Below are 26,509 nucleotides of genomic sequence, written 5' to 3' on the forward strand. Positions count from 1 at the left end.
TGTATTTTATGTGGATGATAAACGTTTGCCTACTCTGTTTTTGCAAAATTATGGTCAGTAAAGAAAACATTTAGCTCGTCTCTCAATTTAAAAAAAACTTGTCAATTTATTTCTGGTCACTAACCTAGATATGCGAGCCCACCTTTGCATGCCAATGCTGATGAATTGTCATTGGTTAAAGATCTAAACGGTTGATTTTTTACTGACTCCAAAGCGTGCGGCGCAGGCCACGTAGCCTATTTCTATGCTCACCGAGCCGTGTGCTCTCCTACTACATGCTGACCACACCGCTCACGTTACATGCACGAGCGTTGCAAAATAAATGTACACATACAGTGAGGGAAAAAAGTATTTGATCCCCTGCTGATTTTGTACGTTTGCCCACTGACAAAGAAATGATCAGTCTATAATTTTAATGGTAGGTTTATTTGAACAGTGAGAGACAGAAAAACAAAAAATAAAAAACAGAAAAATGCATGTCAAAAATGTTATAAATTGATTTGCATTTTAAATGAGGGAAATAAGTATTTGACCCCTGAGCAAAACATGACTTAGTACTTGGTGGCAAAACCCTTGTTGGCAATCACAGACGTTTCTTGTAGTTGGCCACCAGGTTTGCACACATCTCAGGAGGGATTTTGTCCAACTCCTCTTTGCAGATCTTCTCCAAGTCATTAAGGTTTCGAGGCTGACGTTTGGCAACTCGAACCTTCAGCTCCCTCCACAGATTTTCTATGGGATTAAGGTCTGGAGACTGGCTAGGCCACTCCAGAACCTTAATGTGCTTCTTCTTGAGCCACTCCTTTGTTGGCTTAGCAGTGTGTTTTGGGTCATTGTCATGCTGGAATACCCATCCACGACCCATTTTCAATTCCCTGGCTGAGAGGAGGTTGTTCTCACCCAAGATTTGACGGTACATAGCCCCGTCCATCGTCCCTTTGATGCGGTGAAGTTGTCCTGTCCCCTTAGCAGAAAAACACCCCCAAAGCATAATGTTTCCACCTCCATGCTTGATGGTGGGGATGATGTTCTTGGGGTCATAGGCAGCATTCCTCCTCCTCCAAACACGGCGAGTTGAGTTGATGCCAAAAGAGCTCCATTTTGGTCTCATCTGACCACATCACTTTCACCCAGTTGTCCTCTGAATCATTCAGATGTTCATTGGCAAACTTCAGACGGGCATGTATATGTGCTTTCTTGAGCAGGGGGACCTTGCGGGCGCTGCAGCATTTCAGTCCTTCACGGCGTAGTGTGTTACCAATTGTTTTCTTGGTGACTATAGTCCCAGCTGCCTTGAGATCATTGACAAGATCCTCCCATGTAGTTCTGGGCTGATTCCTCACCGTTCTCATGATCATTGCAACTCCACGAGGTGAGATCTTGCATGGAGCCCCAGGCCGAGGGAGATTGACAGTCCTTTTGTGTTTCTTCCATTTGCAAATAATCGCACCAACTGTTGTCACCTTCTCACCAAGCTGCTTGGCGATGGTCTTGTAGCCCATTCCAGCCTTGTGTAGGTCTACAATCTTGTCCCTGACATCCTTGGAGAGCTCTTTGGTCTTGGCCATGGTGGAGAGTTTGGAATCTGATTGATTGATTGCTTCTGTGGACAGGTGTCTTTTATACAGGTAACAAACTGAGATTAGGAGCACTCCCTTTAAGAGTGTGCTCCTAATCTCAGCTCGTTACCTGTATAAAAGACACCTGGGAGCCAGAAATCTTTCTGATTGAGAGGGGGTCAAATACTTATTTCCCTCATTAAAATGAAAATCAATTTATAACATTTTTGACATGCGTTTTTCTGGATATTTTTGTTGTTATTTTGACTCTCACTGTTCAAATAAACCTACCATTAAAATTATAGACTGATCATTTCTTTGTCAGTGGGCAAACGTACAAAATCAGCAGGGGATCAAATACTTTTTTCCCCTCACTGTATGTTATTCAATAATTTCATCCAACCTGGTCGCTCGCGTCAACGAACATCTCCGTAGCCAGGCACTAAAATAGAAGTTAGTTCTATTATTTACACTTGATGCACTGCAAGTCCAGCCTCTCCCATCTCCTCATTGGTTTTTAGGAGCATATACCCACGTGAGTGATTGAAAGCTGAACTGAGGTCCACACTAGTCCAGTTGGTGGTGCTAATGCACCTTCAAGTTTGTTGCCAACCACCATATAAAGTCCAAAGAAGAAGACTGAAGGAGGAGAGATTACTAGAAACTAACTAGGCTTACCCTTTTATCTGTGGATTAATTGTCAGAGTAGAAGATCTTGTGTATTTCAGGTAAAATAACCCAATGTTTATATCCCAGGACAAATTAGCTAGCAACAGCAAGCTAGCTAGCTAAATGGCCATGAATGTTTCATGCATTTCGACATGTCCCCAAATGAATAGAGTTAATTTTGATATTTGGTGTGGATGGACAAAATCAAGCGTTTCGTCATTCCATTCCCGTACTGTTTATTGCAACACTTAAACATTTCTGTTTCATGTTTGATACGATACATTTTCACTTACCATTTCTTACCCTTTGAGTGGGCGCAATGTTTATTGTGCACATGAACATTCGCAAGACTCATGAGGTAGAAGTGCTGTTTATTTAATTCAATGTATGATTTCCTTTGTTGCTGATGTAAAAGGGCTTTATAAAATAAATCTGATTGATTGATAACTCATAATTTAGGGAAGAGCAACTCCAGTCCCCGCCGTGTTTGCTGATTTCTGTCCTTTACACCAAATCAGCTACTCATTTGGACCTGGAAAATCCCTAGGACCAGTATGGCCTAACCCACGGTGCAACTTGCAAAGCATACACACTACCCGTTAAAAGTTTAAGAACACAATCATTCAAGGGTTTTTCTTTATTTTTACTATTTTCTACATTGTAGAATAATAGTGAAGATATCAAAACTATGAAATTGCACATATGGAATCATATAGTAACCAAAAAAGTGTATTTTTGAAATATGTGAAATTCTTCAAATAGCCACCCTTTGCCTTGATGGCAGCTTTGCACACTCTTGGCATTCTCTCAACCAGGTTCACCTGGAATGCTTTTCCAACAGTCTAGAAGGAGTTCCTTCACTCTGCGGCCCGACTTATCCCAAACCATCTCAATTTGGTCGAGGGATTGTGGAGGCCAGGTCATCTGATACAGCACTCCACCACTCTCCTTGTTAGTAAAATAGCCCTTACACAGCCTGGAGGTGTGTTGGGTCATTGTTCTGTTGAAAAACAAATGATAGTCCCACTAAGCGCAAACCAGATGGGATGGCGTATCACTGCATAATGCTGTGGTAGCCATGCTGGTTAAGTGTGCCTTGAATTCTAAATAAATCACAGACAGTGTCACCATAACACCTCCTCCTCCATGCTTTACAGTGGGAAATACATCGGTTCATCCACACCGCGTTTCACAAAGCAACCGCAGTTGGAAACAAAAAATCTCCAGACCAAGGGACAAATTTCCTCTGGTCTAATGTCCATTGCTCGTGTTTCTTGGCCCAAGCAAGTCTCTTCTTCTTATTGGTGTCCTTTAGCAGTGGTTTCTTTGCAGCAATTCGAGCATTTAGGCCTGATTCTCCTCTGAACAGTTGATGTTGAGATGTGTCTGTTACTTGAACTCTGTGAAGCATTTATTTGGGCTGCAATCTGAGGTGCAGTTAACTCTAATGAATTTAGCCTATGCAGCAGAGAACTCTGGGTCTTCCTCTCCTGTGGCGGTCATCATAGCCAGTTCCATCATAGCACTTGATGGCTTTTACGACTGCACTTTAACCTCTCTAGGGTAGGGGGCAGTATTTTCACATCCGGATAAAAAAACGTACCCGATTTAATATGGTTATTACTCCTGCCCAGAAACTAGAATATGCATATAATGATTTGGATAGAAAACACCCTAAAGTTTCTAAAACTGTGTGAATGGTGTCTGTGAGTATAACAGAACTCATATGGCAGGCCAAAATCTGAGAAGATTCTATACAGGAACTGCCCTCTCTGACCATTTCTTGGCCTTCTATAGCCTCTTTATCGAAAACAGAGGATCTCTGCTGTAACGTGACATTTTCTAAGGCTCCCATAGGCTCTCAGAAGGCGCCAGAACGGGGAATGATGACTCTGCAGTCCCTGGCTGAAAAACAGTAGCGCATTTGGAAAGTGGTCGATCTGAGAACAATGAAACGGGGGCGCACGTGCACGTGAAGAGTCCATTTTCTTCTTTGAACGAAAACAACGTCTCCTGGTCGGAATATTATCGCTATTTTACGAGAAAAATCGCATAAAAATTGATTTTAAACAGCGTTTGACATGCTTCGAAGTACGGTAATGGAATATTTAGAAAAAAAAATTCACGACATGCGTCCGCGCGTCACCGTTCGGATAGGGACCTGAACGCACGGACAAAACAGAGGATATTTGAACATAACTATGGATTATTTTGACCCAAAACAACATTTGTGGTTGAAGTAGAAGTCCTGGGAGTGCATTCTGACGAAGAACAGCAAAGGTAATCACATTTTTCTTATAGTAATTCTGAGTTTAGTGAACGCCAAACTTGGTGGGTGTCATATTAGCTATGCCATGATGGCGAGCTATCTACTCAGAATATTGCAAATTGTGCTTTTGCCGAAAAGCTATTTTAAAATCTGACACAGCGATTGCATAAAGGAGTTCTGTATCTATAATTCTTAAAATAATTGTTATGTTTTTTGTGAACGTTTATCGTGAGTAATTTAGTAAATTCACCGGAAGTTTTCGGTATGTTTGCTAGCTCTGAACGTCACATGCTAATGTAAAAAGCTGGTTTTTGATATAAATATGAACTTGATTGAACAAAACATGCATGTATTGTATAACATAATGTCCTAGGAGTGTCATCTGATGAAGATCAAAGGTTAGTGCTGCATTTAGCTGTGGTTTTGGTTTTTGTGACATTAAATGCTAGCTTGAAAAATGGGTGTGTGATTATTTCTGGCTGGGTACTCTCCTGACATAATCTAATGTTTTGCTTTCGCTGTAAAGCCTTTTTGAAATCGGACAATGTGGTTAGATTAACGAGAGTCTTGTCTTTAAAATGGTGTAAAATAGTCATATGTTTGAGAAATTGAAGTAATAGCATTTCTAAGGTATTTGAATATCGCGCCACGGGATTCCACTGGCTGTTGACTAGGTGGGACGATTTCGTCCCACATACCCGAGAGAGGTTAAGAAACTTGAAAAGTTCTTGACATTTTCCAGATTGACTGACCATGTCTTAAAGTAATGATGGACTGTCGTTTCTCTTTGCTTATTTGAGATGTTCTTGCCATTATATGGACTTGGTATTTTACCAAATAGGGCTATCTTCTGTATTCCCCCCTTACCTTGTCACAACACAACTGCTTGCCTCAAATGCATTAAGAATGAAAGAAATCCAACAAATTAACTTTTAATAAGGCACACCGGTTAATTGAAATGCATTCCAAGTGACTACCTCATGAAGCTGGTTGAGAGAATGCCAAGAGTGTGCAAAGCTGTCATCAAGGCAATGGGTGGCTATTTGAAGAATCTCAAATATAAAACCCTTTTTTGGTTACTACATGATTCCATGTGTCTTATTTCATCGTTTTGATGTCTTCACTATTATTCTACAATGTAGAAAATAGTAAAAATAAACAAAAACCCTTGAATGAGTAGGTGTTCTAAAACTTTTGACCGGTAGTGTAGTTCGGATAGGAAAGTGAACAGTACCTCGTCCAGTGTTTCTCGAAGAAAGCAGAGTAGTAGACGATGGTGGGCAGCAGGGCAGAGAAAGCCCACAGGAGCAAAGTAGGGAAGAACTGGGTGATGATGGGGTTCTGGAGAAAAATGACAGGGGAACAGAAGACAGACATTTCCTCAATTGTCAACAAAGCCTTGCTCCGCACAGGCCCTCGGATTCAGCTCTGTACCAAAAAGCATTAGATTCTGTCCAACTGCAATCTATTACACCATGCTAAGAACAATGACTGAATTCTCACTGACTCACTCACTGACTATGACTATTAAATTACGTCAGAAGCATTGCTGGTTTTGATTCTTACCCTCTAATCAAGGACTGAATCAGACCTGGGAAAGCAGGGTTGTGTTCATTAAAGGAATGAAATTAAATGGAAAGGGACTACCTGGAATTCACCAATAACAATGGTAATTTAAAATTTTCCGTTGCAAAACATTTAAAACATTATTTTGTGGTCTACCCTTATACAGTGTTTATTCAAACCTCTCCTCGGGGATCCCCAGATGTTTCAAAATCTTTGTGTAACCCTGAACTAGCTCTCACCTAAATGACCTAGTCAAAGGCTTGATGATTGTTGACAAGTTGAATCAGGTTTGCAAGCTCCGGAATATATCAAATACATGGAACAGCTGGGGGTTTAAGAACCACTGCCCTAATAAACACAACCCAGATTAACTCTGGTCAATCAATGACATTCAATTAACCAACAAGTAGAAAAGAAAACCAGCAGTGATATGGCTTTCTAGTGCTGGAATAAAGAGCCCTGTGAAAGGGCGTACTAGCAATTTCACAGTGCATAATTTTCTTTCATTATGTCAACGTATAATCAATTTGAGATGTTTCAGTTGACAAAGCCTTTTTTTAAATACATATTTTAAAGGTATTTTCAGATTGAACATATAGTGGGAGAGAACGACAGTGGGGAAAGGTTGTATCAAAGGGCAGAAGGCTGGATTCGAACCCATGCCGATACTGAGTACTTGTGTAGCAGAGGCTGCTAGACCAGCCAGGCCACGACAAAGCCTTTGATATGTAGTGAAATACATTGGGGGATATCAAAGATTTCCTTACATTGAGATACTCCACAGGCTTGGTGACGTTAAACTTGTCCATCGTGGAGATAATGATGGCGGGCGTGGTGAGAAAGAACAGCAGGAGGAAAAGGATGCAGTTGATGATGAAGCAGCGAATCCACCAGGAAACCCCCCCCAACGATAAGTGCTCCCTGTCAGAGAGAAGTTGATATACACAGAGATCATTCGTAAATCATCCAACATTTAAACAAGTCATCCCAATATGCACATTAAAGTGTTACCTTCATATCAGACTTAATACAATACCTTCTGGTAAGGTAATATAAATATGAAAAATAGAACACTAGTTTTGGTGTTCATCACTTTAAAGATGTCAATACAATGATAAGATTTGTTGATATCAAATCTACGGATATCAAATTTATCGACCAAAATTCACACCCGTGTGCACACGCACATACTACTATTCTGTTTAATGGGCCCTGACCAATTGTGCTATTATTATAAGAATTTTGTGCTGATCGGATGGGGCCACAGTGTCTTCTGATCCCTCCTGTCTCAGCCTCCAGTATTTATGCTGCAGTAGTTTATGTGCCGGGGGGCTAGGGTCAGTCTGTTTCATCTGGAGTATTCTCTTGTCTTATCCGGTGTCCTGTGTGAATTTAAATATGCTCTCTCTAATTCTCTCTTTCTTTCTTTCTCTCGGAGGACCTGAGCCCTAGGACAATGCCTCGGGACTACCTGACATGATGACTCCCTGCTGTCCCCAGTCCACCTGGCCATGCTGCTGCTCCAGTTTCAACTGTTCTGCCTGCGGCTACGGAACCCTGACCTGTTCACCGGACGTGCTTGTTGCACCCTCGACAACTACAATGATTATTATTATTTGACCATGCTGGTCATTTATGAACATTTTAACATCTTGACCATGTTCTGTTATAATATCCACCCGGCACAGCCAGAAGAGGACTGGCCACCCCTCATAGCCTGGTTCCTCTCTAGGTTTCTTCCTAGGTTTTTGGCCTTTCTAGGGAGTTTTTCCTAGGGAGTTTTTCCTAGCCACCGTGCATCTTTCACATGCATTGCTTGCTGTTTGGGGTTTTAGGCTGGGTTTCTGTACAGCACTTTGAGATTTCAGCTGATATACGAAGGGCTATATAAATAAATTTGATTTGATCTTAACTTTTTGGTACAGGATGTTACCGCCATCGTCTCCTATGACCGAAAGAGCTTCTGGATATCAGAACAGAACATCGATTTTAATCAGAAGCCACTGCCAGATTTCTGGAATGGGGCTGCGCTCAGAGTATCCTGCCTTGGCAAATCGTGCTGTTAAAAACACAGATGCCCTTCGCAACCATGTACCTATGTGAGATTGGATTCTTGGCCCTCACTGGCATGAAAACTAAATACAGGCACAGACTGTGTGTGGAAAATGATTTAAGACAGACTCTCTCCAATACAACATTGCAGAGTTATGTGCATCCTTTCAAGCACACCCTTCTTATTAACCTGTGGTGAGTTATTCACAATTTGATGAACAAATAGGGTTTATATATGTAAATCAAGAGCAAAATTATTGATTATTATTTGTGCCCTGGTCCTATAAGAGCTCTTTGTCACTTCCCACAAGACGGGATGTGACAAAAACTCAGTCATTTATGTTTAATAAATGTATTGTATAGTGTGTGTGTGAGGCAGTCTTACAATCATGGGAAAAAAACGATGCTGGCTGGCACCGACCACAAACCGATGCTGGCTGACACTAAAACCACATTCAACGAGCTGTATAGGGCCATAAGCAAACAACAAAATGCTCATCCAGAGGCGGCACTCCTAGTGGCCGGGGTTTTTAATGCAGGAAAACTGAAATCAGTCTTATCTCATTTCTACCAGCATGTCATCGGTGCAACTAGAGGTGAAAAAAATCTAGATCACCTTTACGCCACACACAGAGACACATATAAAGCTCTCGTTCACCCTCCATTTGGCAAATCTCTATCCTCCTGATTCCTGCTAACAAGCAAGACTTTAAATCAGGAAGTTCCAGTGAAGCACTCAATACAGAAGTGGTCTGATGAAGCGGATACTAAGCTACAGGACTGTTTCACTAGCACACAGCAGAATATGTCCCGGGATTCATCCGATGGCATTGAAGAGTTTACCACAGTCATTGTCTTCATTAATAAGTGAATCTACAACGACATCCTCACCAGTGGAGGCTGGTGGGAGGAGCTATAGGAGGGCAGGCTCATTGTAATGGCTGGAATTACTTAATTGGAACGGAGTCAACCATAACGTTCCATTTATTCCATTCCAGCCATTACAAGGAGCCGGTCCTCCTTTAGCTCCTCCCACCAGCCTCCTCTGGTCCTCAGAGTGACCATGCGTACATATCCCAATCAGAAGCCATAGATTACAGCCAACATCCACACTGAGCTAAAGGCTACAGTCGCCGCTTTCTAAGGAGCGGGACACTAATCTTAACGTTTATAAGAAATCCCGCTACGCCCTCCAAAGATCAAACAGGCAAAGTGTCAATACAGGACTAAGATCGAATCCTTCAACACCGGCTCCGATGCTCGTCGGATTGCATTCTATCAAGGATTACAAAGGGAAACCAAGCCACGAGCTGCCCAGTGATTCGAGCCTACCAGTCTAGCGAAATGCCTTCTATGCTTACTTCGAGTCAAGCAACACTGAACGATGTATGAGAGAACCAGCTGTTCTGTTCCGTAGCCAATGCACTGGGCGTTTTACTGTCCATATCAGGGATCTCTTTACATGACACATTATTTATATTCTAGAGAATAAAGACCATTTCTAATGTATATTTTGAGTTTTGTGGATATGTACCATATCCTGAAAAAGTCTGAATCCAGATGTGGCTTTTAGACATATGATATTGGGATTACGCCACATATCACTCATTCAATATCCTGAGATATGTGACATCCTATTTTCTCTCTTCGTTTTGACAAATACTGACTGTATACATTGCATATCTGTTTTCTCAGCACATTCAAAATATGAAGATGTATTGATTCTTGATATACTAAAGCATGATTTCTGATACATTTGAGTTTTAAGCACATGCTCAATTATTTGACGAATATGAAATCCATATTTCTTTCACGCACAAATAATGTTTAGATTCCCTCCGGATATCTTATTTTCTCTATATGATGACAAATATTGACAGTAGGCCTGCAAAGCATATTTTCTCAGTACATACAATGCATATGCTCTTGACTGAGGTCCATATCAGGATCTTGATATGCATTTTACTATGCTAAATAAGGAACATTTCTGATGCTTATTTGAGGACTTGCTCAATAATTCGACAAATATTAAACCATATCATTCTTTCAGAAACTAGCTATAATTTTGATATTGCCTCTGGATAAAGGCGCACACAAACTGCAGGCTAAAAGCACTAACTGGTAGCCTAGCAACAAGTTCCAACTGTCATTTTGGAATTTGGGCGCCACAAAGTGTGTAAACGGTGTGGTAAAACTGACAACTGGATAAACAAAGAAGTGAGAAACTGTTCAAAAATACCCCAAAGAAGTTAAAGCTAAAGTGAGTATCCAGATTGTCATACCTTCATACCGACCTTGTCCCATAACGGGTTATTCAGTAATACTGGCACTGAACACAAGGGGCGCAATTGTAATCTGAAGGTTAGCAATGCTAACATGTACATGTAACATCCCATAGAGAATGCTAACTAAATGCTAATGAGCGCGGTGCGAAAATTGTAGTCTCTGACCTAAAGTTATTGTAGGACAGACATCTCAGCTCATAAAGTTACACAACTAACTAAAACATGCTACTCGCAGTTTGCTGCATGCACAAAACAAATATCAGACATCAGGATCCAGGAGGGGATTCTCTGTTACCAAGCTTAACTTGATTTTGAAAGAAGCTAACCACTTAGCTAGATAGCTACTAAATTAGTAAACCAAATGCACAACTGCAGAACATTTAGCACATTTTAGACAGTTAATAGTTATAGGATATTTAACTTCCAACATTTCATTCCATACTGTTACTATACTGAACAAAAATATTAATGCAACATGTAAAATCTTGGTCCCATTTTTCATGAGCTGAAATAAAAGATCCTAGAAATGTTCCATATGCACAAAAAGCTTATTTCTCACAAATGTTTTGCACAAATGTGTTAACATCCTTGTTAGTGAGGCTTTTTCTTTTGCCTGAATAATTGGCCCTGCGTCTCCCAGGTTAGGGGAGGGTTTGGCCGGCAGGGATGTCCTTGTCCCCTCGTGGACTAGCAACTCCTGTGGCGGGCCGGGGGCAGTGCACGCTGACACGGTCGCCAGGTGTACAGTGTTTCCTTCCACACATTGGTGCAGCTGGCTTCCGGGTTAAGTGGGCATTGTGTCAAGAAGCAGTGCGGCTTGGTTTGGTGGTGTTTCGGAAGACGCACGGCTCTCGCCCTTCACCTCTCCTGAGTCCATACGGGAGTTGCAGCGATGAGACTAGTCTAACTACCAATAGGATACCACAAAATTGGAGAGGAAAAAAAAGGGGCAAAAAATAATAATAAGATTAGGTGCCTCATTTATTTATTTCAATTAACTGATGTCCTTATATGAATTGTAACTCAGTAAAACCGTTGAAACTGTTGGATATTGCGTTCATATTTTTGTTCAAAATATATATATATATCACCTGGCATGTGCCTCACAACAGTGAGTGACCCACAAGGCTCAGGTCTGTCATAGTGTAAACAACCGGGACTACCGGTAAACTTCATAATAAAAAATGATGTGATAGGAGATAAAGATTGCATTCTTCATTAGACCTAACTTATTTCACAAGTTGACTGCAGGTATTTACTTAAAAAGTGGCAACAAATATTCACATTTATAAAAAAAACTTTATCGTTTTGAAAAACCATCCTGTGGCTATTTCCAAATACCCCAATAAATGGTGTTCACGGTATACCGCCCAAGCCTAACAGATATGATACATTTCAGAAAATATGTGGATTCGTTCATGCCTTAGTATGTCAGCATGTTGACACATACCCTTTCCGGAGTCAGAATATTCTACAAGAGGATCCTGCATGGAATTCTGGGGAAAGGCTGTGTGCTGATCAAGCGCTGTAACAATTTCGGCCTAAATTAAACTTCACAAGTTAAAAGTACATATTTGACCTAAATCGGAATGATAATGAGTAAGGATAATATTCAAGTGAAAGACGGCATCAAAGAGAAGATAATCCGCTATGTTCACCGTGTTTAATTAAGTCGCTCACCAAGCCCAACTCCACGAGGTGGTAGAGGTCGCCATCACAGTTGAAACAGAGATGGCTGGAGCTTCATCTCTCTTGGCAGAATTGAAGTTATTTCGACGAGAAACAGCCACCTCCCTCTGCAAAATGCAAATCTCTATCGATGGCATGAAGGCTACTCTAGAGAAAAATGATAAACGGATGACCCACATTGAAAAGGAAAATGAGGAGCATGACGAAAAGTTAATACATTACCCGGCTATTAGCTCCCTGATGGGCCAGTTAGAGGAATTGGAAAAGGAGACTTGTTGGAAAACTTTTACGTCGTAATAATATTAGAATTTTTGGGGTCAAAGCCAATGCAGAAAGGGGGCAGAAAATGTCTACATTTGTGTACAAGATGCTAAGGGAGGTCTTGGAAATCGATACTGCTACACCTTTGGTCATTGAGAGGGCCCACAGAACTACACCTGCAGCCCAGAGCAGGCCCAGAGAGGAGACACAGAGGCCCAGCGCTATCACCGTGCGCCTTGTCAACTTTGAAACAAAACAGGATATAATGCAGCTGTCGAGAACCAAGGGAGACCTATTCTACAAAGACAAACGCATATCTATCTTCAATGACTATTCTACAGAGCTATTGCCAGGATATGCATATAATTGGTACCATTGGAAAGAAAACACTTTGAAGTTTGAAGAAATGTTTAAATAATGTAGGAGAATATAACAATAGATGGTAGGAGAAAATCCAAAGAAAAAGCAACCTGATTTTACTTTTTTGAGAGAGACCATCCTCTTAGAAATGCAAGAGAAAGGTCATATTGAAAGTTAGCTCCCTGGATGCAACTCCTATGGCTTCCACATGGTGTCAGCAGTCTATGTTCAAGGTTTTAGGCTTGTAACTTCAAAAACGAATAAGAAATAACACTTAGTAGAGGGACACAGTCTTGGAAATTCATGTTTGCACGCCATGAAGACATTACGCACCTGCTAAAATCGGTTTCCTATTGAACATACTTCTTTACGAAATAAATATTATAGTTTGATTACTATTTACTCCTCAGATACCCTAAAATGTAATGTATTTTGACTTGTTGAAACAAAGTTTAGGGGTAGATTTTCGGATTCCTTTCTCTGCAAGTTGAACGAGTGGATTACTCAAATCGATGGCAACAACTAAACAGACTTTTTGGGATATAAAGAAGGATTTTATCTAACAAAACACTATATGTTATAGCTGGGACCCTTTGGATGATAAATCAGAGGAAGATTTTCAAAAAGTAAGTGAATATTTAATCGTTATATGTGAATGTATGAAACCTGTGCCGGTGGAAAAATATTTTGATGTGTGGCGCCGACCTCAAACAATCGCATGGCATGTTTTCGTTGTAATAGCTACTGTAAATCGGAAAGTGCCGTTAGATTAACAAGAATTTAAACTTTCAGTCGATATAAGACACTTCTATTTACCTAAATGTTTAAAATCCATAATATTTATGATTATTTATTTGAATTGCGTGCCCTCCAACTGATCCTTAAGAAGTTTAATAAGAGGCTGTCTTTTACAGTGAAAAATCAGGTAACTGGGTTCAGAGGGTAGGTTTGTTATTGTTCAGTGCCTATTATTTGGCATAAATGTTACTTTTGAAAATGTGTACACAACTGATGATTCCCCACAATTTATTAATAGATGTTTCTTAAAGATTGCTAAGCATTCAAATACACATTGTGTAGTTGGAGGTGACTTTAATTGCACATTGTCTCCACATTTGTAAAAGTCACAACCAGGTGGTCCCATATTAAAAATGTCTAGAGCAGTTCAATTTCACTGTGAAGAACAAGGGCTTATTGATATTTGGAGAAAGTTGAACCAAACAACAAAATACTGTACTTTCTTTTTAAATCCTCATGGCACTTACACTAGAATATACTTTTTCTTATCACTCAGACCTTAGCTCATCGGGTAGAACACTGTATTATTAATAACAATCTCAGATCATAGTCCGGTATCCCTAAAACTAAAGTTAAAATACCGACAACCTGATACATACAGGTGGAGGATAAACACTTCTCTTCTTGGAGAAAACTTATTTTCAAAAGGTTATTCAAGCTGAACTTAATGTTTTTGGAATTTAACTCAACAGAAGGTATCAGCCCAACCCTCTATAGGAGAGTGCTAAGGCATATCTTAGGGTTCAAATCATAGCCTTTTCATCTCTGCAAAAAAAAGTATGTATACAAAAACAAGAGAAGATGGAGAGAGAAATCTCCCAATTAGAAGACAGATAAGAAACAAGGGGATAGGGACGCTAATTCAGTTGACCGCATCGAAATGGGAACTTAATAGGCTTCTTACTTATAAAGCAAAGGGTTCTATACGATTTGCCCAAAATAAATACTATACTCAGGGAGACAAACCAGGGAAACTTCTTGCACTTCAACTTAAAAAGGATGCAGCTGAATGTATTCCCATTATCAGAACTGTGCAGGGCAAAGTTACTTATTAGTGAGTACTATGAGACCCTATATAAGAAATCTAAAGATGTTTCCTCTCTGGAGGACTTTCTCACACATTTGAAGCTGCCAGAACTATCGTGTGAAGATCGGGAAATGATAGACGCCCCCATTACTGACTCTGAGAAAGAAGCAGCCATCAGAAGCATGCAAAATGGGAAGTGTCTGGGTCCCCGTGTGAGTTCTATAAAGCTTTCAGTAAGGAACTAATACCACTGATCAGAGGGGTTCTTCATGAGGTTATAGAGTGCAATAAATATCCAGATACTTGGTGTGAAGCAATCACCACCCTGTAAAGAAGCCAGGTAAAAGACCCACTAGACGTTGGTTCCCTTAGACCAGTACATTTACTAGATTGTGACTCTAAAATCCTTACTAATATAAAAAATTAAATTAAAAAAACTGAATTGAGGTAGTAACAAAATTAATCAATCCAGATCAAACCGGGTTCATTAAAGGACGTCACTCAACGTTGAATATAAGATGACTTGAATATTATCAATTACTCTTAGACCCAACTCAAACAAACAGTTATACTATCTCTCGATGCTGAAAATGCATTTGACCACGTCGACTGGGTCTTTCTTTTAGCAACATTAAAGAAATGTGGTTTTTGGGGAGTGCTTTTTGAAATGGATATAGCTGATATATTCAGGCCCCAAATCATCTGTTAGAACTAATGGGAATATGTCGCATTCCTTTTTGCTACAACGAGGAAGTCGTCAAGGAGATTCTCTCGCCACTTTTATTTGCCCTTAGTATAGAACCTCTGGCGGAAGCTATTCGAAATGCCATAAACATTCTTCGTCTGCAGGTGGGGACAAATGAACCAAGATATCTCTTTATGCAGACGATGTCATCCTGTACATAAGAGGCTGAGACAACGATTCCAAATATATTCAAATTAATAGGCGAATATGGAGCTATATATGAACATGAATATGGAGCTATCAGCCTATAAGATTAATGTTTGTAAAACTATTGCTATGATGACTTTTGGTGATGCACCCTCAAGTATCAAAGACAACTACGCATTTAAGTGGACTGATACAAGCATGCGTTACCTGGGTGTTAATATTTCGTCAGACTATGGGAAACTACATGCTTTGAACTACCCCCCTGTGATTAGTAAAAATCACTGAAGATCTAGACTGTTGGATGCCCCTCCCTATCCCTAGCAGGTCAGGTTGCTTCAGAGAAAATGAATGTCTTACCAAGACTGCTTTATCTGTTTTCGATGCTTCCTGTTATAATCCCTGCTAAAATCTTTACTTGACTAAATGCAGCAATAGGCACATTATTTATGGCAAAATAAGAAGGCTCGTATTAGTTATAAAAAAACTACAGCTATTCAAAAACTGGGTGGGCTTGGCCTCCCTAACATTAAATTATATTACTGGGCAGCGCAACTTAATCACATAGCATCATGGATTCAACAACCGAAAGATTTGTCATGGCTTGAAGAGTCAATATTGTGATATGCCTTTACATTGTCTTGTCTTTATAGCAGACCCTATTTCTATTGACAGGACTAAACAAAATCCAATTATTACTCTTACATTGAGGGAGGTTCAACGCCAATATAAACTGAGTAATGACATTTCTAGACACTCGCCAATATTCCACAACCCAGCCTTTCTTCCTGCTACTATGTCCCAAGGATTTAGGAAATGGGAAGAGAGAGAGAGCTTTGTAGAGTCTCAACTATTCAAAGGCTCAATTTTTTTATCGATTCAAGAAATCCAGGAGGAATTCAATATATCACAAACACATTTTTATAGGTACCTTCAAGTAAGGCAATTCATTGTTAAAAAAAGGATTGTTACAAAAAATGACTGAGCCAATTAAGCCTATTACATTTTACATTTTAGTCATTTAGCAGACGCTCTTATCCAGAGCGACTTACAGTAGTGAATGCATACATTTCAATTCATTTCATACATTTTTTTTTTCTCGTACTGGCCCCCCGTGGGAATCGAACCCACAACCCTGGCGTTGCAAACACCATTGCAAACACCATGCTCTACCAACTGAGCCACAGGGAGGCTATTGACGAGATGATTGAAGGGGAAAACATTGGAACCGTTTCACATTTTTATCACAATATACTTAACATGCAAATATTATCTTTAGATCATCTTAGGAACTCATGGCAGGTTGAATTACAGGTGCAGATATCAGTGGAGAGCTGGGAGAGCCACTACATGTAAACAAACAAGGGAGTTTCAATTCAAAGTACTACATTGTTATTTTTTTTTTTTAGACCTGATAAACTTAATAAAATGAAAAAAGGAATATCCGCTAAGTGTTGGAGGCAGTGAGGACAAATAGGTACTTTATCACATATATTTAGGTAATGTCCAAAAATCCAGTATTTTTGGTCTGAAATTCTCCATGTTATTCAGGATATCACAGGTATTATTATTCAACCAGGCCCATGTCATCTCCTTCTAGGTATTGTTCCTGTGGATATACTCCAATCCTCTCCACTTAAATGTATAGATTATCTTTTAGCAGCAGCAAGGAAATGTGTAACAAAATGCTGGAAAATTTAACATTCACTCTCAAAAGATATATGGTTAGGTCTATGCGGGGAACTTGCTGACAAGGAGAGAATTACATCAATCTTGCAACATAGACAGCATAGGTATGAAGGTGTCTGGTCAGAGTTCCTGACATATCGTACGGGTCTTATTCTGTCATTTCTGGGCTTGTTGTTTGTTTCTGTTTTTGTGTGGCTTAATTCAACTTGTATACTTACTCAGACTTGAAATATTTGCTCTATACAGCCAAAATGTACCCTTAAGATGGGAATGTAATTACTCTCCTTAGTAAAGACAGCAAAGATAAGTTGTTTATGTATGGTACATGTTCTTTATGTGCTCTTGAATAAAAATTAATGTAAAATAAAAAAATGGAATATTCTACAAATATGTAAGCGGGTGCGAGCATCAGGTGCATGTCTTGAACGTCGGGATTGGATGATTGTAGAAACCTTCCCATTGCGGAGGATATCCTAGCTCCGTATATGTAATGAAGGACATGCGTATCTGGAGCATATCTACTCCTTATATCTAATAAAATGTCAGATACCCGGAAATATATAGATAAAGATATCCCCTGATGTGGACCCTTTTTGCCCAGTGACGTGAGTAAGACCTTGAAACAGGTTAACATACAAGGCCACAGGGCCAGACGGATTACCAGGACACGTACTCAGAGCATGCGCTGACCAGCTGGCAAGTGTCATCCCTGACATTTTCAACCTCTCCCTGGCCCAGTCTGTAATACCAACATGTTTCAAGCAGACCATCATAATCCCTGTGCCCAAGAACGCCAAGGTAACCCGTCTAAATGACTATGTGTAGCCCTCACATCTGTAGCCATGAAACACTTTGAAAGGCTGGTCATGGCTCACATCATCCCAGACACCCTGGACCCACGCCAATTCACATATCGCCCCAACAGATTCACAGATTACGCAATCTCTATTGCACTCCACACTGCCCTTTCCCATGCGGAGAAAAGGAACACCTACGTGAAAATTGCTGTTCATTGACTACAGCTCAGCATTCAACACCATAGTGCCCTCCAAGCTCGTCACTAAGTTAAGGAACATACGACTGAACACCACCCACTGCAACTGGATCCTGGACTTCCTGACGGGCCGCCCCCATGTGGTGAGGGTAGGCAACAACATATCCGCCACACTGACCCTCAACACGTGGGGCCTCTCAGGGGTGCGTGCTTACGCTTCGAACACACCGACTGCGTCGTTGCGTTTCGATACACCAGAAGTACATACATTTCCAATGGAACGCTGCGTTTGCCTTGCAGCATTGCGTTGCAGAGGCAGTTGCAGTGCGTTCTGTGTGGTGCATGCATTCGATTTATTGAATGTATGCATCAAATTGTATGCGTAGACTTGACAGAAAGTAGCAAAATGTGAATTTTTGTTGCACACATATCCAGTAAAAAAAAAAATGTGGGATTACATAATAAAAACAGTTTGACTGGAGAATTTCATTACTTTTTTTATTCATTTATTTGCCAAGTATATTATTTATTCCATGACATCCACAAATTAATTGTGAGAGCCTATAATATAATTTCCCTCCAAAATGCAGCTTTTAGCGAAATGCATAATAGTCAAGATAGCAGAGTCGGCTCTTTCAACAATGAGACCAACGTTGAGGAAGGCGGTCTTGATGGCGCTGTTGGGCCGGGACCATCCCCGCCGAAAGCGCAGGTCTGTGTGGGTCCAGAGATGGTTAAAGTCCCGAAAGCAGGCAGGGGAGTTCCACCATCTCATTCAAGAGCTTCGACTGTTTGGAGAGGAATTCCGAAGTTACTTTCGTCTGGACCGAAGCCAGTTCGATCACCTGCTCCAGATGGTTGGAGCCAGGATCATCCGGATGGATACCAACTACCGGGAGTCCATCAGCCCAGTTGAACGCCTGATGATTTGTCTCCGGTAAGCTACATTCTAGTACATTTTTAAAGCCTTTGATACCATAATTTATTAATATTTGACATTGTTTTTATGTGCAACCTAGCTAGCTAAAGGGCTCCCTAGTTAATAGTCCCTATTTGACATCCGATGTACTTTTACAGAATGTTCAGTAGGACTATAACTTTTCCCAAAGTTGGTTTAGAATCCTTTTTTAATTATGCAATGTTACCAAATTAAAAGAAAATTGGAGTGCCTTCTGCTCTGATGAAGGTAGGCTAGTCTTCTCCAGGACCCATTGTTGTGGGTCACGTTAACTAGCCACATCTAGCACAAGCTCACTACTAAACTGACCTGGCAATCCTACTATCGTGGACACTTGTCTCCAAGCAGCATTTTTTGTGTTTATGTCCCTGTAGCTGTCAGCAGTTGTGTCAAAAAGACACGGTTTTGAGGATACAGCAAAAATGATTCTCTCCTCCATGTGTCCAACCGCATGCGACCATCTGCAAAAGATACCTGCATCAGTATTGTTGCCTAGCTGCGCAAAATGTTACGTAGCAGTGATGCAATGACGCAGTCGGTGTGTTCGAAGCGTTAGTCTCCTCCTGTACTCCCTGTTCACCCACGACTGCATGGCCACACACGACTCCAACACCATCATTAAGTTTGCCGATGACACGGCGGTGGTAGGCCTGATCAATGACGACGATGAGACAGCCTATAGGGAGGTGGTCAGAGACCTGGCAGTGTGGTGCTAGGACCACAACCTCCCCCCCCCCCCCCCCCCCCCCCCAACGTCAGCAAGACAAAGTAGCTGATCGTGGACTACAGGAAACAGAGGGCCAAGCACTCCTGCATTCACATCGACGGGGCTGTAGTGGAGTGGGTTATGGGTTCCTCGGTGTCCACATCACTAAGGACCTATCATGGTCCAAACACACCAACACAGTCGTGAAGAGGGCACGGCAATGCCTCTTCCCTCTTAGGAGGCTGAAAAGATCTGTCACGGGCCCTCGGATCCTCAAAAAGTTCTACAGCTGCACCATTGAGAGCATCTTTATAGGCTCCCTGTCATCCAGGACCTCTATACTAGGCGGTGTCAGAGGAACGGCCTAAAAATTGTCACAGACTCCAGCCACCCAAGTCATAGACTGTTCTCTCTGCTACCGCACGGCAAGCGATACCGGAGCTCCTGAACAGCTTCTACCCCCAAGCCATAAGACTGCTGAACAGTTAATCAAATGGCTACCCAGAGTATTTTCATAGACCCCCTTTTCTCTTCGCACTGACTCTCTTACACTGGCTGTGGAACCCAGGAAGAGTAGCTGCTGCCTTCGCAACAGCTAATGGGAATCCTAATAAAATACCAACATACTGTCTATGCACACTTACTGGACTCATGGACACATACTACACTAACATTCCAACACACACACGCATATTGATGTCACACACACACACACACACTACTGCTACGCTGTTAATTATCTATCCTGATTGCCTAGTCACTTTTACGCCTACCTACATGTACATATTACTTCAATTACCTCAACTACCTCGTATACCTGAACATTGACTCGGTAACAGTACTTATTTTATTTAACCTTGTACTTGTTATTTTATTGTGTTACCATTTTCTTTTTTTATTTCGCAAAAAGTTGTCTTGCTTTTTAACTCCGCAATGTTGGGAAAGGGCTTGTAAGTAAGCATTTAGCGGTAAATTCTACACCTGTTGTATTCGGCGCATGTGACAAATAACGTTTGATTTGATGGCGTGCCAGCTAAGCATGGGCGGAGACTGAGTGTGTTAAGTTATTGGCAAGCATTCAGTAAGCCGCAAAGCTCCAAAGTCAGGGGTTTAGGAAAAGAGCTGACTGGAGGTCATGGGGGCCTGAGTATCACTGATGACAAATACCCGTCATCACCCCATCCCCTCCATCCATCCATAGCCACATTTTGTCCTTGGGTGCAAAGGTGAAGTGCAGTCGCTCATGAAGAAAGGCCAAAAAGATCATCAAGGACCACAACCACCCGAACCACTGCCTGTTCACCCCGCTACAATCCAGAAGGCGAGGTCAGTACAGGTGCATCAAAGCTGGGACCAAGAGACTGAAAAACAGCTTCTATCTCAAGGCCATCAGACTGTTAAACAGCGATCACTAACACAGAGAGAATGTATCACTAGTCACTTTAATAATGTTTGTATGTATATATTCTTATTCCATTCCTTTATTTAGATTTGTGTGTATTAGGTAGTTGTTGAGGAATTGTTAGATTACATGTTAGATATTGCTGCACTGTCGGAACTAGAAGCACAAGCATTTCGCTACACTCGCAATAACATCTGCTAACCATGTGTATGTGACCAATAAAATTTGATTTGACGATAGAGTCCATTTTAGCCTCTCTTGCTGCCCCCTTTGTTCTACCTCAACATCATAGTTGGTGCTAGCCACATATAATTAGTAGTAGTCTAAATTCTATTTCTATGGCTGGCCCACCCTGCGCAGGACACTGTCTCTTACCAGCGCACGTTTTGAGGGTCAGGAGCATAGCTCACACTCCAGTTGTAGATGTGGAGACTTTCACTGAACTGGGATGACTTGGGCTCTTGGCGACATGTGCAGCCATGGCATTGGCAGGCATTGAAGTCCTTTAGGATTCTATGAAAAGTGGTAAATGGCAGGGAAATTGAGTAGGCTAAACAAGCTTTTATTACATATGGCATTTGGTGATGGCACTGATCTACTGAGGCGTTTTGAAAGACCATCCTGGTCAGATATAGCAGAGCATGCATGCAAAAACAAACACCACAAAAACAAACTTATGCCGAGATTGACTCACATTGCAGTCATGGCCTCATTCTGGAACGTGACGAACGCCATGCCAAGAGGTTTAGTGTTGACCTTCTCTTTCTCCTTTCTGTACTCCTCCTTCAATTTGGCCTCCCGCTTAGTATAGAAGCTCACCGCCTCTTCCTGTAAAAAAAATAACAGATTATACTTTACATAACATTGCACAGAAGTCTAAATTTGCAAATGCCTAAAGGTACAGCCTAATAAATGTGATGGTATTCTGGGTGTCTAACCTGCTCACAGCCTTTGATGACACAGCAGCAGAGGTGGCCACAGGGTTTGGGGTTGACCATGGTGGGCATGTGCTCTTTGGCCATGAGATCAGTGAAGAACTTTAAACTGCGCTCTGTCTTCTTCCTGTGAGGCGACACACACACACACACACACACACACACACACAAAAAATCATTGAGAGCTCTACATATGGTGCACACAACGCACAATCCTGCACAAATGCATGGTGACATACAGTATGTCTACACAATCCCATCAGAGCAGTAAATACACTCGCAAACAGGCATATACAGTTGAAGTCAGAAGTTTACATACACCTTAGCCAAATACATTTAAACTCAGTTTCACAATTCCTGACATTTAATCCTAGAAAAATTCCCTGTCTTAGGCCAGTTAGGATCACCACTTTATTTTAAGAATGTGAAATGTCAGAATAATAGTTGAGAAAATGATTTACTTCAGCTTGTATTTCTTTCATCACATTCCCAGTGGGTCAGAAGTTTACATACACAATTAGTATTTGGTAGCATTGCCTTTAAATTGCTTAACTTGCGTCAAATGTTTCAGGTAGCCTTACACAAGCTTCACACAATAAGTTGGGTGAATTTTGGCCCATTCCTCCTGACAGAGCTGGTGTAACTGAGTCAGGTTTGTAGGCCTCCTTGCTCGCACACACTTTCAGTTCTAACCACACATTTTTGATAGGATTGAGGTCAAGGCTTTGTGATGGCCACTCCAATACTTTGACTTTGTTGTCCTTAAGCCATTTTGACACAACTTTGGAAGTATGCTTGAGGTCATTGTCCATTTGGAAGACCCATTTGCAACCAAGTTTTAACTTCCTGACTGATGTCTTGAGATGTTGCTTCAATATATCCACATAATTTTCCTCCCTTATGATGCCATCTATTTTGTGAAGTGCACCAGTCCCTCCTGCAGCAAAGCACCCCCACAAAATGATGCTGCCACCCCCGTGCTTCATGGTTAGGATGGTGTTCTTCGGCTTCCAAGCCTCCCCCTTTTTCCTCCAAACATAACGATGGTCATTATGGCCAAACAACTATATTTGTGTTTAATCAGACCAGAGGACATTTCTCCAAAAAGTACAATCTTTGTCCCCATGTGCAGTTGCAAACCGTAGTCTGGCTTTTTTATGGCGGTTTTGGAGCAGTGGCTTCTTCCATGCTGAGAGGCTTTTCAGGTTGTGTTGATATAGGACTTGTTTTACTGCAGATATAGATACTTTTGTGAAGATGCTGGAGGAAACGGGTACAAAGTCCTTTGCTGTTGTTCTGGGATTGATTTGCACTTTTCACACCAAAGTACGTTCATCTCTAGGAGACAGAACGCATCTCTTTCCTGAGCGGTATGACGGCTGCGTGGTCCTATGGTGTTTATACTCGTGTACTATTGTTTGTACAGATGAACGTGGTACCTTCTGGCATATTGAAATTGCTCCCAAGGATGAACCAGACTTGTGGAGGTCTTGGCTGATTTCTTTTGATTTTCCCATGATGTCAAGCAAAGAGGCACTGAGTTTGAAGGTAGGCCTTGAAATACATCCACAGGTACACCTCCAATTGACTCAAATGATGTCAATTAGCCTATCAAAAGCTTCTAAAGCTATGACATCATTTTCGGGAATTTTCCAAGCTGTTTAAAGGCACAGTCAACTTCGTGTATGTAAACTTCTGACCCACTGGAATTGATACAGTGAATTATAAGTGAAATAATCGGTCTGTAAACAATTGATGGAAAAATTACTTGTGTCATGCACAAAGTAGATGTCCTAACCGACTTGCCAAAACTATAGTTTGTTAACAAGAAATTTGTGGGGTGGTTGAAAAACAAGTTTTAATGACTCCAACCTAAGTGTATGTAAACTTCCGACTTCCAACTGTACACGCTCACACATACAGTACAAGTCAAAAGTAAGGAAACACCTACTCATTCAAGGGTTTTCTTTATTTGTACTAATTTCAACATTGTCGAATAATAGTAAAGACATCAAAACTATGAAATAACACAAATGGAATCATGTAGTAACCCCAAAAAACAGCCACCCTTTGCCTTGATGACAGCTTTGCAGTCTCTCTACCAGGTTCACCTGGAATGCTTTTCCAACAGTCCTGAAGGACTTCCCACATATGCTGAGCACTTGTTGACTGCTTTTCCTTCACTCTGCGGTCCAAATAATACTAAACCATCTCGATTGGGTTGAGGTCGGGGGATTGTGGAGGCCAGGTCATCTGACGCAGCACTCCATCTCTCTCCTTCTTGGTCAAATAGCCCTTACACAGCCTGGAGGTATGTTTTGGGTCATTGTCCTGTTGAAAAAAAAATAATATCCCATCTGGTTTGGGCTTAGTGGGACTGGCGTATCACTGCAGAATGCTGTGGTAGCCATGCTAGTTAAGTGCGCCTTGAATTCAAAATAAATCACTGACAGTGTCACCAGCAAAGCAGCCCCACACCATCACACATCCTCAATGCTTCATGGTGGGAACCACACAAACGGAGATCATCCGTTCACCTACTCTGTGTCTCACAAAGACACGGTGGTTGGAACCAAAAATCTCAAATTTGCACTCATCAGACCAAAGGACAGATTTCCACCGATCTGATGTCCATTCCTCGTGTTTCTTGGCCCAAGCAAGTCTCTTCTTCTTATTGGTGTCCTTTAGCAGTGGTTTCTTTGCAGCAATTCGACCATGAAGACCTGATTCACGCAGTCTCCTCTTAACAGTTGATGTTGAGATGTGTCTGTTACTTGAACTCTGTGAAAAATGTATTTGGGCTGCAATCTGAGGTGCAGTTAACTCTAAATGAACTTAGCCTCTGCAGCAGATGTAACTCTGGGTCTTCCTTTCCTGTGGCAGTCATCATAGCCAGTTTCATCATAGCACTTGTTGATGGCTTTCACGACTGCACTTTAAGAAACTTGAAAAGTTCTTGACATTTTCCTGAGTGACTGACCATGTCTTAAAGTAATGATGGACTGTCGTTTCTCTTTGCTTATTTGAGCTGTTCTTGCCATAATATGGACTTGGTCTTTTACCAAATAGGGCCATCTTCTGTATTCCCCTTTACCTTGTCACAACAGAACTGATTGGCTCAAACGCATTAAGAAGTAAAGATTTTCCACAAATTAACTTTTAACAAGGCACACCTTTTAATTGAAATGTATTCCAGGTGACTACCTCATGAAGCTGGTTGAGAGAATGCCAATACTGTGCAAAGGGTGGCTACTTTGAAGAATTTGTTTAACACTTTTTTAGTTACATGATTCCATGTGTGTTATTTCATAGTTTTGGTGTCTTCACTATTATTCTACAATGTAGAAAATAGTACAAATAAAGAAAACCCTGGAACGAGTAGGTGTGTCCAAACCTTTGACTGGTACTGTACAACACCCAAAGTAAGGCTCAAGTGTTCGGGTGAGTGCATTCCGACCCATAACGTTGGCAATCAATTCCAGTAGCATGGAAGATTTCTCCAGCCACTGGAGATCAATAGTGTTTAGCACCAGTGGGCGAGTAGGAGGAGATCAAGATGGCCACTGCTGAGTCATCAAGGGCTACTTCCGTCATCAGAACTCACAGACCTAAAAAATAAGGCCTCTCTCCTGCGATATCTTATAGGTCACACAGATAACATGTCTTTGCAACAGTGTCCATAACTGTGACTAACTTCAAACAAAAGTGGTTCGTCTACAGGGTTGGGTAGGTTATTTTATCAATGTAATCATTTACAGTTACTAGTTACCTAACCAAAATTATAAATCAGTAAAGTAACTTTTGGATTACCCAAACTCCGTAAAGTAATCCAAGTTTAGGCACTACCTCAGAATTCTTAAAGTTACGCATTAACTCTGAATGGTTAAGGTAATGGTTAAGGTTTGGAATAGACTTAAAACAAAAATATCAAAAACAACTTTCTATCGTTGGATTCGAACATGCAACCTTTGGAACCAGAGACAGACGCCCATCCACATTCACAACACCCTAGCAAAACCAAAGCCTACTTGATGGTAACAGTGCTCACTGTTGCTCCTAGTTGCTGGTTTCCACGTTATCTCCCAACGTCCTCAGACATGGATAGACGTTGAACAAACTGACTTGTAGTTCACCCGTGATGTCTTTTCAAGATATAGGATTTTCAAGAAGCAAAGCGTAACTTGCCACATCATTGTACTAACACTGAACTAATGATAAAAATACCCAAATATAGTTTGAGTGGATTATTCCTTGAAGAGGCATTAGAACACAAAAAGGATCCATCAAACTTATTTGGTGTGTCAGCATAGTGGTCTCGGACTTGTGGTCAGACTCGCTCACCTGGAACAAACAAACTTTAGTTTTTTTTCCTCCAATGCTGAATTGAAATGTCATTGAGAA

At 41.1% G+C, this 26,509-nt stretch overlaps 1 protein-coding gene across 4 annotated transcripts in view; it reads right to left on the reverse strand.

The window, feature by feature from the left end:
- Positions 1–26,509, reverse strand: part of LOC115208446 (CSC1-like protein 2) — a 101,682-nt gene that overhangs the window by 17,212 nt on the left and 57,961 nt on the right. For all 4 annotated transcript variants that reach the window (XR_003881176.1, XM_029776513.1, XM_029776512.1 and 1 more), the window contains 5 exons: positions 22,112–22,235; positions 21,868–22,001; positions 21,549–21,686; positions 6,831–6,984; positions 5,732–5,838 (listed from right to left, as the gene is read on the reverse strand). Coding sequence is in view for 3 of the 4 variants with exons in the window: in XM_029776513.1 (XP_029632373.1) it covers positions 5,732–5,838; positions 6,831–6,984; positions 21,549–21,686; positions 21,868–22,001; positions 22,112–22,235 (657 nt within the window). In the remaining variant the exon portion in view is untranslated. The remainder of the gene's footprint in view (positions 1–5,731; positions 5,839–6,830; positions 6,985–21,548; positions 21,687–21,867; positions 22,002–22,111; positions 22,236–26,509) is intronic.

The sequence above is a fragment of the Salmo trutta genome, chromosome 14 (genome assembly GCF_901001165.1).
Source record: "Salmo trutta chromosome 14, fSalTru1.1, whole genome shotgun sequence".
In the NCBI taxonomy this organism is placed as follows: Eukaryota; Metazoa; Chordata; class Actinopteri; order Salmoniformes; family Salmonidae; genus Salmo; species Salmo trutta.